This window comes from Mirounga leonina, unplaced genomic scaffold, assembly GCF_011800145.1.
Source record: "Mirounga leonina isolate KUSES-001 unplaced genomic scaffold, KU_Mleo_1.0 Mir_107, whole genome shotgun sequence".
NCBI lineage: Eukaryota > Metazoa > Chordata > Mammalia > Carnivora > Phocidae > Mirounga > Mirounga leonina.
Genome location: NW_023270233.1, coordinates 3,967,923 through 3,982,570, shown reverse-complemented (window position 1 = coordinate 3,982,570; position 14,648 = coordinate 3,967,923). Strand labels below are relative to the sequence as shown.

At 40.0% G+C, this 14,648-nt stretch overlaps 1 protein-coding gene across 2 annotated transcripts in view; it reads left to right on the top strand.

Annotated features, from left to right (window-relative positions):
• The window catches only part of LOC118018748 (phenazine biosynthesis-like domain-containing protein), a 42,274-nt gene that overhangs the window by 9,353 nt on the left and 18,273 nt on the right, over positions 1 to 14,648 (top strand). Inside the window, exon 1 of one of the 2 annotated variants that reach the window (XM_035017500.1) lies at positions 10,749 to 10,832. The exons of the other annotated variant lie outside the window; for it this stretch is intronic. Coding sequence (XP_034873391.1) covers positions 10,749 to 10,832 — 84 coding nt within the window. Of the gene's footprint in view, positions 1 to 10,748; positions 10,833 to 14,648 lie in introns of those variants that run through there. 2 annotated transcript variants of the gene reach the window in all.

Sequence of the window (14,648 nt, the reverse complement as noted above, 5' to 3'; positions counted from 1 at the left end):
TTTATTTATTTATTTATTTATTTATTTATTTATTTATTTATTTATTTGACAGAGAGAGACACAGCGAGAGAGGGAACACAAGTGGGGGAAGTGGGAGAGGGAGAAGCAGGCCTCCCGCTGAGCACGGAGCCCAATGCGGGGCTCAATTCCAGGACCCTGGGATCATGACCTGAGCCGAAGGCAGACGCTTAATGACTGAGCCACCCAGGTGCTAACTTATTTTTTATAAGGAGATCATATTCATATACTAAATTGATGATCAAAAACTAACTTAAAAAAAAAAGAAATCATATAAATTTAGATTTATGAACTTGTACCCTCTGGTGGTGATTGATTTCTATTTAAACAGCATATTTGTTTTAGGGAAGGATAGTTGCAAGAAAGCAGGCAGAGACAAGGGGGCCCTCCTGCCCTAAAAGGAAACCACCCTTAAAAGGATTTGACACCACCCTGAAAGGAGCCCTTCACCCCTTCCCACGTGACAGGTAGATGACAAAAACCTGATTGGTAACAGGCTCTTGGAGGGTTAATCAGATTAAAACAGCCCGCCAGCAAACTCATAAAAATCCCTAGACTTAGAAATTCTGGTGGCAACCCTCTCGGGTCCCCTCCTTCTTCGGGAGCTCTGTACTATGGCTCAATAAACTTTATTCTGCTGCCCATCACTCTGTCTGGTCTACCTCTTCATTCTTCGAAGCGACGTGACCAAGAACCATGGGCACCGAAGGAAAAGAAACCCTGTAAGAGTTTAGCATTACTGAAGGGCATATAAAGCCAATCTAGGGATCCAATGGAATGTGAGTAAAACTAGAGAAGAAAAATTTTAATTATTTTGGTCATTTGGAAAACACTGTGCCTGATAGCTGCACGTCAGGAGCAGCCATTAGGTTGACCAGGATGCCAGAATTTGTGCAAGTCCACTACTGGGGAAAGAAAAGCAAGCTGCTTAAACTTTACCTGCCTCACACTTTCTCTCAGTAATTTAGTGGGAGGTTATGCTGGTTTTTCCTTAGAGAAATGAAGTCAAAATTAATTGGGGGGGGCGGGGAGAGAAAAGAGAGACATCTTCAGAAAAAAGATTGGAACCTTGGCATAGAGGGGTATAGCTCACTCATGAGCCTCTCTCCACTCCCTGGGTACCTAGCATTGGAGCCTGACACACAATCACTGTTGAACTGAACTTTGGATTTCTGAACCTACAAAGATGAAGACCAAATTGTACACATTGGGTCCAGGAGATCTTTAAAGCCTCATCTTTACTCTCTCCCATCCTCTCTCCCTCTCTATTTCTGTATCCAGTTTGTTTGCCCTGTCATCAATCCATGCACTGTGTCTAACATGCCTGTTCCCACCTTCTGGAGCTGCTGAACACTTTTTTTGTGTGTTTTTGGACTAACTCAAATGTTACCTCATCTCTGGAGCTCCCTCTCTCTGTTTCCTGGGCAGAGTTGTTGCTCTCTTATTGTGTTCCTAAGCATTTTATCTATATTACTTTCATATTACAATTTTTATGTCGGTCTCCCCACTGGTTGAGAATTCTTTGAAAGAGAGTTAGTGACGTATTTATCATTTTATCCCCAAAGTCTAGCATGTGCCTGGCATTTAAGAAATACAAAGTAATTTTTAAAAGATTTTATTTATTTGAGAGAGAGCAGAAACGAGAGAGAGAGAGAGCACAAGCGAGGGGAGGGGAGGAGAGAGAGGGAGAAGCAGGCTCCCTGTTGAGCAGGGAGCCTGATGCGGGACTTGATCCCAGGACCCTGGGATCATGATCTGAGCCGAAGGCAAACACTTAACTGACTGAGCCACCCAGGCGCCCCATGGAAATACAAAGTAATTTTTGAAAAATAAATTGTTAATGTGAGCTCTACCTTAAGCATAATCTGTCACCATAGGGTACAAACAGGGATATCAATGGATTAAATTGAACAAATAAAAAACCCTTCCTTATTCTACTTTTTGACCAAGAATAAAAATTAAAATCAAATTATATAATACATTTTAGAAAATGTTTTTTATGCATTTAAGGTGTTAGAAATTTCATGCACTTTCTATAGTGATTCTCCAAGGACAGCATCAGCATTACTTGCTGCTATAACAAATTACCACAAACTTAGTGGCTAACAACAACACACATTTATTGTTTTATAGTTCTGGAGGTCAGAAGTCCAAAATGGATCTCACTGGGCTAAAATCAAGGTGTTGGCAGGAGTGGTGCTATGATTGAATTGTGTCCCCTACCCCCACCCCCCAAATTCATATGTTAGAGCTGTAACCTCCAGTGTGATGGTATTTGGATATGAAGGCCTTTGGGACGTAATTAGGTTTAGGTGAGGTTATGAGGATGGGGCCGTCATGATGGGATTAATGCTCCTATAAGAAAAGGCCTTCTCCCCTTCTCTTTCTGTCATGTGAGGACACAGCAAGAAGGTGGCTGTCTATAAGCCAGAAAAAGAGTCCTCACCGGGAACCAAATCTGCTGGCATCTTGATCTTAGATTTCCCAGTCTCCAAATTGTAAGAAAATAAATTTCTGTTGTTTAAGCCACTCAGTCTATGGTATTTTATTATGGCATCCTGAACTGACTAATCTAACCTTCTAGTGGCTCTAGGGGATAATTTGTTTTCTTGCTTTTTTCTAATTTCTAAAGGCCACCTACATTCCTTTGTTTGTGGCTCCTCCCTCCTTTTTCAGGCCAGCAGCCCCACATGTTCCAGTCTCTCTCACTTGAACTCTTCTGCCTCTCTCCTCCACTTTTAAAGACCCCTGGAACATTGGGTCCACCTGGATAATCCAGAAGAATCTTACTTTAAGGTCAATTAATTAGCAACCTTAATCTTACCAGCAACCTTAATGTCTCACTGCCATGTAACATAACATATTCACAGGTTCTTGGAACCAGGATGTGGACATCTTCGGGGAGCCATTATTTTGGCTACCACGTGGACTAATAATGGCTTGAACCTTAAAAACATCTGTTGTTTACTTAAGACGTTTGGAAGTAGGAGCTTCTAACATTTCTTTAGCAGCTTAACTATATTATTCAGAATGCCTGCTCTCTTTCTTTCTCACCTAGTTTGTTAGCTTCTCATCCTCATATTTGTCACCTCATGGTCAAAGATGATTGCTGCATATCCAGGCATCAGAAGCATGTTCAAGGTGGGAAAAGGAGTAGGGGGAGTGACAGTCCATTCTCCTCTCTCAGGTCTGCCCCTTTTGTCAAAAAGCAAATGATTTTTCTCAGACTCCCTCCAGCAATCTTGCCCTAATGAGATCATATGGCCATCTCTAGCTGCAAGAGAATCTGGAAGAATGAGCATCTGGCAAAGGAGAATGAAGTTGTCCTGATTGGCTTAGGCCATTTATGATTCATTGATGGGGCTGGGCACACTGCCTCCCCAAACAAAATCAGAGTTCTTTTAGAAAAAATGAAGTGCAAGTGTGTTGTGGGTAAGGGTTGGGGTGGGGCTGAGGGAAGTGGCTGTTAAATAGGCAAATGACATTGGCTGTTAGGCTTTGAGAATCCTTTCCCTTTAAAGAAAAATTCCCTTTAAAGAAATGGTTGCCATTTGAGAACCAATGCAATCTAGAAGCCTCATAAAGTACTTAGCTACAAAATTTATTCTTCTAAACTAGTTAAAAAAACTTCAGAAGAGTATTTAAACACTGTGTTTTAAAAACTTGCACATGTAATTCATGATCACTATGGAAGAATTAGACAATCTTTTCAATATACATTTTCTTATCCAACTGCATATGTAGCTGACAGCTAGGACCAATGAGGCTGAAGTTCAATGAGGTTAAAAATATGCTCCTTTTGCCACACTTATGACTTCCAAAATAGTATTAATTCTATTAAATTGATGAAAACTATGCTTCATTATCAGAACTTTAATTTGTTCTCTAAGTTTTCTAAAATTTTTGGCAATCTATGATAAAATTTCCATGTAGTTGCATAAATGAACTGCAATGTACTGACAATAACAGTGATGCTCCTGAAACAGAAATGTTGGCTGGCAGATGATTCTGTGTTGAGAACCCCTAAGTATTTGTCAGCAATGTATCAAAATCCAGTTTTGGTGTATGCTCAGTGTATTATTTACTTACTTAATTACTTCAATAAATATTTATTGCGTGCCAGGCACTGTTCTAGGAACCAAGATCATCGCAGTGAGGAAAAACAAAAAGAGGTTCCAACTTTCTGCTCTATACAGTCTGGTTAGGATAATCCAAGAAACACAAATAAAAACTCAAGATATGTTAGCAACATATATGTCTAATGAAGGCTAGTTGGAAGAAAGGCAGGCAGGGACAGGGGCCCCCGCCCTAAGAGGAAACCACCCTTAAAAGGATTTTAGAGGGGAGATAGTCCAAGATGGTGGAGGAGTAGGAGACCTTAGTTTCTTCTGGTCCCAGGAATTCAGCTAGATAGCGATCAAATTATTCTGAACACCTGCAAAAGTTTCCATGACAAACAAACTAAAAGAATTTGTGATCACTAAACCAGCCCTGCAAGAAATATTAAAAGGGATCCTTTAAGTGAAGAGAGAGCCCAAAAGTATGTTACTAGATAGGCCAGAAAGGAACAGAGACACTGTACAGAAACAGTGGCTTTACAAGTAATACAATGGCACTAAATTCATATCTTTCAATAGTTACTCTGAATGTAATGGGCTAAATGTCCCAATCAAAAAATACAGGGTATCAGATTGGATAAAAAAAGCAAGACCTGGGGTGCCTGAGTGGCTCAGTTGTTAAGCGTCTGCCTTTGGCTCAGGTCATGATCCCAGGGTCCTGGGATTGAGCCTGGCATTGGGCTCCCCGCTCAGCTGGGAGCCTGCTTCTCCCTCTCCCACTCCCCCTGCTTGTGTTCCCTCTCTAGTTTTCTCTCTCTCTGTCAAATAGATAAATAAAATCTTAAAAAAAAAAAAAAGCAAGACCCATCAATATGCTGTCTGCAAGAGACTCATTTTAGACCCAAAGACAACTCCAGATTGAAAGTGAGGGGGTGGAAAACCATTTATCATGCTAATGGACATCAAAAGAAAGCTGGGGTGGCAATTGTTATATTAGACAAATTAAATAAATTTTTTAAAAAATATGTATTTATTTGACACAGAGAGAGAGAGAGTACAAGCAAGGGGAGTGGCAGGCAGAGGGAGAGGGAGGAGCAGACTCCCCACTGAGCAGGGAGCCCTATGCGGGGCTCTCCCAGGACCCTGAGATCATTACCTGAGCCGAAGGCAGCCATTTAACCGACTGAGCCACCCAGGTGCCCCCAGACAAATAAGATATTAAACCAAAAACTGTAATAAGAGATAAGGAAGGACATTATATAATAATTAAAGGGTCTATCCAGTAAGATCTAACAATTGTAAATATTTATGCCACTAACATGGGAGCAGCCAATTATATAAACCAATTAATAACAAAATTAAAGATGTAACACATTGATAATAATACAGTAATAACAGGGGACTTTGCCACCCCACTCATTGAAATGGTCAGATCATCTAAGCAGAAAATCAACAAGGAAACTAGGGCTTTGAATGACACACTGGACCAGATGGACTTCACAGACATATTCAGAACATTCCACTCTAAAGCAACAGAATACACATTCTTCTCAAGTGCATATGGAACCTTCTCCAGAATAGATCACATACTGGTCACAAATCAGGTCTCAACCAGTACCAAAACATTGGGATCATTCCCTGCGTATTTTCAGATCACAATGCTTTGAAACTTGAACTCATTCACAAGAGGAAATTTGGAAAGAACTCAAATACATGGAGGCTAAAGAGCATCCTACTGAAGAATGAATGGGTCAGCCAGGAAATTAAAGAAGAATTTAAAAAATTCATGGAAACATGGGGCACCTGGGTGGCTCAGTTGTTAGGCATCTGCCTTAGGCTCAGGTCTTGATCCCGGGGTCCTGAGATCGAGCCCTGCATTGGGCTCCCTGCTTGGCGGGAGGCCTGCTTCTCCCTCTCACACTCCACCTGCTTGTGTTCCCTCTCTCACTCTCTCTCTCTGTCAAATAAATATATAAAATCTTTTAAAAAATTCATGGAAACAAATGAAAATGAAAACACAACTGTTCAAAACCTGTGGGATGCAGCAAAGGGGGTCCTAAGAGGGAAGTACAATACAAGCCTTTCTCAAGAAACAAGAAAGGCCCAAATACACAACCTAACCTTACACCTAAAGAAGCTGGGGAAAGAATGGCAAATAAAGCCTAAACCCAGCAGGAGAAGAGAAGTAATAAAGATTAGAGCAGAAATCAATGAAATAGAAACCAGAAGAACTATAGAACAGATCAACAAAACTAGGAGCTAGTTCTTTGAAAGAATTAATAAGATTGATAATCCCCTGGCCAGACTTATCAAAAAGAAAACAGAAAGGACCCAAAGAAGTAAGTAATAAATAAAATCATGAATGAAAGAAGAGAGATCACAACTAACACCAAAAAAAATACAAACAATTATAAGAACACATTATGATTGTTCAATATTATTGCCTATTATAACAAATTAGGCAATCTGGAAAAAATGGATGCATCCTTAGGGACATATAAACTTCCATAAGTGAAACAGGAAGAAGTAGAAAACCTGAACAGACCCATAACCAGCAAGGCAATTGAAGCAGTAATCAAAAATCTCCCAACAAACAAGAGTCCAGGGCTGGATGGCTTCCCAGGGGAATTCTACCAAACATTTAAAGAAGAATTAATACCTATTCTTCTGAAGCTGTTTCAAAAAATAGAAATGGAAGGAAGGTTTCTAAACTCTTTCTATGAGGCCAGCATTACCTGATCCCAAAACCAGACAAAGACCCCATCAAAAAGGAGAATTACAGACCAATATCCCTGGTGAACATGGAAGCAAAAATTCTCACCAAGATACTAGCCAATAGGATTCAATAGTACATTAAAAGGATTATTCACCATGACCAAGTAGGATTTATTCCTGAGCTGCTAGGGTGGTTCGATATCCTCAAATCAATCAATGTGATACAATACATCAGTAAAAGAAAGGACAAGAACCATATGATCCTCTCAATAGATGCAGAAAAAGCATTTGACAAAGTACAGCATCTTTTCTTGATGAAAACTCTTCACAGTGTAGGGATAGAGAGTACATACCTCAATATCATAAAAGCCATCTATGAAAAGCCCACAGCGAATATTAGTCTCAGTTTTTCCCCTAAAGTCAGGAACGCAGCAGGGATGTCCACTATCACCACTGTTGTTCAATATAGTACTAGAAGTCTTAATAAGCCTCAGCAATCAGACAACAAAAAGAAATGAAAGGTATCTGAATCAGCAAAGAAGAAGTGAAACTCTCATTCTTCATATATGACATGATACTCTATTTGGAAAACCCAAAAGACTCCACCCCAAAACTGCTAGAACTCATATAGAAACTTCAGCAATGTGGCAGGATATAAAATCAACACACAGAAATCAGTTGCATTTCTAGACCCTAACAACGAGACAGAAGAAAGAGAAATTTTTTTTTAAGTCAAACAATTCTTCTAGTTTTCTTTTCTTTTTTAAAGATTTTATTTATTTATTTGACAGAGAGAGACACAGCGAGAGATGGAACACAAGCAGGGGGAGTGTGAGAGGGAGAAGCAGGCTTCCCGCGGAGCAGGGAGCCCGATGCGGGGCTCGATCCCAGGACCCTGGGATCATGACCTGAGCCGAAGGCAGACGTTTAACCAACTGAGCCACCCAGGCGCCCCAGAAGAAAGAGAAATTAAGGAATCAATCCCATTTACAATTGCACCAAAACCCATAAGATACCTAGGAATAAACCTAACCAAAGAGGCAAAGGATATGTCCTCAGAAAACTATAGAACTCATGAAAGAAATTGAGGAAGACACAAAGAAATGGAAAAACATTCCATGCTCATGGATTGGAAGAACAAATACTGTTAAAATGTCTATGCTACCTAGAGCAATCTACACATTCAATGCAATCCCAATCAAAATACCATCAACTTTTTTCACAGAGCTAGAACAAATAATCCTAAAATTTGTATGGAACCAGAAAAGACCCCAAATAGCTAGAGGAACGTTGAAAAAGAAAAGCAAAGCTGGTGGCATCACAATTCTGGACTTTAAGTTCTCTCTTTTTTTTTTTTTTTAAAGATTTTATTTATTTATTTGACACAGAGAGAGAGACAGCAAGAGAGGGAACACAAGCAGAGGGAGTGGGAGAGGGAGACACCCAGGAGCCCTGGACTTCAAGTTCTATTAAAAGCTGTGATCATCAAGACAGTATGGTACTGGCACAAAACAGACACAGATCAATGGAACAGAATAGAGAACCCAGGGGCGCCTGGGTGGCTCAGTCGTTAAGCGTCTGCCTTCGGCTCAGGTCATGATCCCAGGGTCCTGGGATCGAGTCCCACATCAGGCTCCCTGCTCTGCGGGAAGCCTGCTTCTCCCTCTCCCACTCCCTCTGCTTGTGTTCCCTCTCTCGCTATGTCTCTGTCAAATAAATAAGTAAAATCTTAAAAAAAAAAAAAAAAAGAATAGAGAACCCAGAAATGGACCCTCAACTCTCTGGTCAACTAATCTTCGACAAAGCGGGAAAGAATATCCAATGGAAAAAAGACAGTCTCTTCAACAAATGGTGTTGGGAAAATTGGACAGCTACATGCAAAAGACTGAAACTGGACCATATCCTTACACCATACACAAAAATAGACTCAAAATAGAGGAAAGACTTAAATGTGAGACAGGAATCCATTAAAATCCTAGAGGAGAACACAGGCAGCAACCTCTGTGAACTCAGACGCAGCAACTTCTTGCTACACACTTCTCCAAAGGCAAGGGAAACAAGGGCAAATATGAACTATTGGGACTTCATCAAGATAAATAGCTTTCGCACAGCAAAGGAAACAGTCAACAAAACCAAAAGACAACCGACAGAATGGGAGAAGATATTTGCAAATGACATATCAGATAAAGGGCTAGTATTCAAAATCCGTAAGAACTTATCAAAGTCAACACCCAAAGAACAAATAATTCAATGGCCAGCAGACACATGAAAAAATGCCTAACATCACTGGGCATCAAGGAAATACAAATCAAAACCACGATGAAATACCACCTCACACCCGTCAGAATGGCTAAAATTAACAAGTCAGAAACGACAGATGTTGGTAAAGATGCAGAGAAAGGGGAACTCTTGCACTGTTGTTGGGAATGCAAGCTGGTGCAGCCACTCTGGAAAACAGTATGGAGGTTCCTCAAAAAGTTGAAAATAGAGCTACCATATGACCAGCAATTGCACTACTGGGTATTTACCCCAAAGATACAAATGTAGTGATCCAAAGGGGCACCTGCACCCCAACGTTCATAGCAGCAATGTCCACAATAGACAAACTGTAAGATGAGCCCAGATGTCCATTGACTTTTGAATGGGTAAAAAAGATGTGGATATACACACAATGGAATACTGCTCAGTCATCAAAAAAAAAATGAAATCTTGCCATTTGCAATGACGTGGATGGAACTAGAGGGTATTATGCTAAGCAAAATAAGTCAGAGAAAGACAAATACTGTATGATCTCACTCATATGTGGAATTTAAGAAAACAGAGGATCATAGGGAAAGAGAAGAAAAAATAAAACAAGACAAAATCAGAGAGGGTGACAAACCATAAGAGACTCTTAATCATAGGAAACAAACGGAGGGTTCCTGGAGGGGAGGGGGCTGGGGGGATGGAGTAACTGGGTGACAGGCATTAAGGAAGGCACGTGATGTAATCAGCACTGGGTGTTATATAAGACTAATGAATCACTTGACCTCTACCTCTGAAATTAATAATACACTATATATTAATTAATTGAATTAAAAAATAAAAATAAAGGATTTTACACCTCCCTGGAAGGAGCCCTCCACCCTTTCTCATGTGATAGTTAGATGACAAAAACTAGATTGGTGACAGGTGCCTGGAGGGTTAATCAGATTAGAACAGAGCCAACAAGCTGCTAAAACCCCTAGACTTAGAAACTCTAGTGGCAACCCTCTCGGGTCCCCTCCCTCTTCAGGAGCTCTGTGCTAAAGCTCAATAAACTTTGCTTTGCTGCCCACCACTCTTCGTCTGGTCTACCTCTTCATTCTTCGTGCAGTGTGACCAAGAACTGCGAGAACTGAAGGAAAAGAAATCTTGCAACACGTCCCCTTGGACATTTCAAGCACTTCATTAAAAACATAACCTAAGCTAGTTTGGCTACTCTAAGAAATGATATGATTATGTTCTTAAGTATACATTCAGTATAAATATCAATACAAAATTTGAAAATTAAATATCCTATTAATCCAGTATTTTATTTTATTTTATTTTAAGATTTTATTTATTTATTTGACTGAGAGAGACACAGCGAGAGAGGGAACACAAGCAGAGGGAGTGGGAGAGGGGGAAGCAGGCTTCCCTCTGAGTAGGGAGCCCAATGCGGGGCTCGATCCCCAGACCCTGGGATCATGACCTGAGCCAAAGGCAGATGATTAACGACTGAGCCACCCAGGAGCCCCTCATCCAGTATTTTAAAACAAATTCAATTTAGAGACTTAAATATTAGGGGATCACCTATCTTTAAATGTAGGTGTACTGGAGTCATTGCTTGACCTGGGTCGTTGGTTGCTTCTGTACACCAAGTAAAACATTAACTTCCTGATTTTTTGCAACAAGTAGAAGTAGAGCAGGCTACCAGCAATTCTGAGAGCAAGAAAAATGAAGCTCCCTGTTTTTGTAGTAGATGCATTTACAGCAAAAGCATTTCGTGGGAATCCTGCCGCTGTTTGCCTCCTAGAAAATGTAAGTACTTGGTTTTGAAGTGCAGTATCTGAAATTCTAGATTCCTGTAGAACCAAATATTTCTTACAAAAAAAAAAGAAATTAGATCCACCTGTTTGTCTTTGGTTCGTGTTCTTTGTCAAATGATAACAGCAATGTTCATGCCTGCGAGTTGATTTTGACCAAACTATATGATGAGAATGCTTGCACCCAGATACTTCAAGTCTGGAAAAAGAAAGATTTATGTAAGGAAGAACTAAAACCAATTAAAAAAAAACACACAGAACTCTTTGCTAGCCATCAGGTTTTCATTTAGTGAGCACCAAATGTGAAGGCAAATGAAATTAGATGAGTTTTATGTGACTGAACATTGCTGATACTATATTTAACGTAAAAGATTTTCGCTGGATATCTTTAACCTTACCTATTTCAGACAATTAGAAATTCTTTTCAGGACAAGCAAAAAATATTTTGCAAGGAATTAAATTATTAAGTAGAAGGAAGGAATTAAGCTCTAATATAGGGAGAACTGTTTCCTGAAAGTCTCATTTTTAAAAATGGCTCTTGAGGGGCATCTGGGTGGCTCAGTTTAAGTGTCTGACTCTTGATCTCAGCTCACGTCTTTTTTTTTTTTTTCAGCTCAGGTCTTGATCTCAGGGTCATGAGTTCAAGCCCCGGTGGGGCTCCATGCTGGGCATGGAGCCTACTTAAAAAAAAAAGAAAAGAAAAGAAAAGAAAAGAAAAAACCCCAGCTTTTGATTAGGATAAGTATTAACAGAATAGTTAAATATTCATTTGTGTTGGTACCTGGCTATTAAGAAACAAGCCAAGGAGCCCTTCCACTCAGAGCAATTAGTTCAAGAGTAGATTATCTGAGAATTATTTCAGAAATACAGTAAGCAATTGATGGTTTTAAGTAAGTTTTACTAATTTGGGTAAAGTGTGTGTTGGGGACTTCAAGTGCAGTGAATGTCAAGCTGCACATGAAAATCACCCAAGGAGCTTTAAAATTCCTATGCCAGACTCTCTGGGGGTGGGAGCCGGGCAGCGTTGTTTTTTAAAGTTCCCCAAGTGAGTCTACTGTGCTCTCAAGATGCTGAATGGCTGGGGTTTTACTGAGATGGATGAATACTGTTGGTTGAGTCCTTGGTACACTTATTTTCTCCCTCAAGCAGAGCAGCAAAACGGCGGTGAAGAGTCCTCGTCTCACCTTAAGAATACATTCATTACACAACCTTGCAGCTGGCATTTTCCAACCATAAAATGCGGGAAGTAATAAAGTTAATAGGCTTTATCAAGTAACACAAGAGCTTGGGAGGATTAGTGAGAGAATGATTGACAAGAAGATTCTGAATCGTGAACATTCTTTAGAAACAAGCTGGCAAACAACTTCATGTCAAGGAATTGTGGAAATGACTGAAATTGCTTGTCAAGAGTCTTAGTATACTTGCTGCATGTCTCCATGTAGTATTCTTGAAGAGTTCTGAAAATAATTTCAAGTGATTTTCATATTGTTTTCACCAGATGACAAGAATTAGCATTATTCTTCAACTTATTCCTTTTACTTTCAGTACACTCACGGCACACCAGAGCCTTTCTCTCGCTCTCTCTCCAAATATATTTTATATGTTGTTTATATATTTGGAAAAACTAGGATACAAAAATTTTTTTTTAAAGATTATTTATTTATTTATTTGACAGAGAGACACAGCGAGAGAGGGAACACAAGCAGGGGGAGTAGAAGAGGGAGAAGCAGGCTTCCCGCTGAGCAGGGAGCCCGACGCGGGGCTCAATCCCAGGATCCTGAGATCATGACCTGAGCCGAAAGCAGACGCTTAACGACTGAGCCACCCAGGTGCCCCAGGATGCAAAAATTCAAGCAAAGAACTTAGCATAGTTCAAAGCGATCTGCCTCAGTAAGAATGGAAGAAAGAAAAAGAAAATAAGGAAGTCATGATTCAGGGATACTTTCTAGAGAGTCTCCCAATTCACTTCCGAGCTTTGGATCTATGGTACCAGGCTAATTTGGTGGCCTGTCAGGGACAACTGAATAGATAATCTAAAGAATAATTCGCTAGTTTTCAATTCTGTGAATATGAGAATCCTGTTCTCCTGGAGGCTAATTTGGCACTTTCCCCAATTCATAATCAATAAAAATTCTAGTGGAAGGATAAAATGTGGTTTATGCCCTTGGATTCTTTTTTTTAAAATTTTTTATTGTTATTTTAATCACCATACATTACATCATTAGTTTTTGATGTAGTGTTCCATGATTCATTGTTTGTGCTCCATGCAGAATGTGCCCTCTTTAATACCCATCACCAGGCTAACCCATCCTCCCACCCCCCTCCCCTCTAGAACCCTCAGTTTGTTTTTCAGAGTCCATCGTCTCTCATGGTTCCTCTCCCCCTCCGATTTCCCCCCCTTCATTCTTCCCCTCCTGCTATCTTCTTCTTTTTTTTTTTCTGGGCACAGTGGACACCTGAAACACCTAGAGAGAACACAAGTAAACTCAGGAAAATACCAGAGACAAATAAATGCTAAACCTTATAATGTTGCCCACAGTTCAGTAGGTGTTTAGCCTATCATTACCGTATTCTACAAATATTTATCGACATCTACCACAAGCCAGCTTTGGGGTAGGGATAGGAAGTACAAAGATTAGTAAGTTTGTCTGCCCTTGAGGTGCTCAAAGTCTAGTGAGTGAAACAGACATGGAAACCTGATCATTATTCAATAGTTATCACAGAGGTTAAAAGATCTAATGGTACCAGGTACAATAGGGACTCAGAGAACAGAATAGTGTTGGATTTTACAGAGGAGAAACTACTTCAGATTTTAAGTGAAGGGCTTCAGAGGAATATTCTTGTTTTGTTTTGTTTAAAATTATTTAAACATTTGACGAGATGAGACTAATCACAAAAAAAAAAAAAACTTGGTGGGGGCGCCTGTGTGGCTCAGTCGTTAAGCGTCTGCCTTTGGCTCAGGTCATGATCCCAGGGTCCTGGGATCGAGCCCCGCATTGGGCTCCCTGCTCAGCGGGAAGCCTGCTTCTCCCTCTCACACTCCCCCTGCTTGTGTTTCCTCTCTCGCTGTGTCTCTCTCTGTCAAATAAATAAATAAAGTCTTAAAAAAAAAAAAAAACTTGGTTGACAGACTAAAGACAGGCAATTGCACTTTGAGTTGTTTGAATACTTGAAAAAAAGGACCTCCTCCTCCTCCTTCTTTTTTGATAAAAGACTTCTGGAAGGAAAGGAAAGTAAAAAATTCTGGGTAGCAACATTCCAAGAGCTTCTAGAATATTATAAATTTTGTTCTGTTTTCTTTTCTAGACAAGTCCATTTTTAAATTTTCACATGAGTAACTTATAACACTGTACATTAGCTGAACATAAAAACAGGTTAAGGGCTAAATGGAACATGGAACAGATATTTGAAAAAAAAATTAAAACCTTAAAAAATTGATGGTGTCCTCAAGTGCCTGAAAATCTATTTGACAGTAAAGATCATGTAGAGGCATGGAAAATATATAGAAACAATATTTAAAAAAAATATTTTTTAGGGTAGGAGGGGCAGAGGGGGAGAGAGAGAATCTTAAGCAGGCTCCATGCCCAGCACAATGCAGGGCTCGATTTCACAATCCTGAGATCGTGACCTGAGCCAAAATCAAGAGTTGGACGCTTAACTGACTGAGCCACACAAGTGCCCCTAGAAATGATATTTTAAAAAAAAATTTATTTATTTATTTGAGAGAGAGAGAGCAGGAGGGAGAGGGAGAGAGGATCTGATGCAGACTCTGCACTGAGCTCAGAGCCCGACATGGGGCTTCATCCCACGA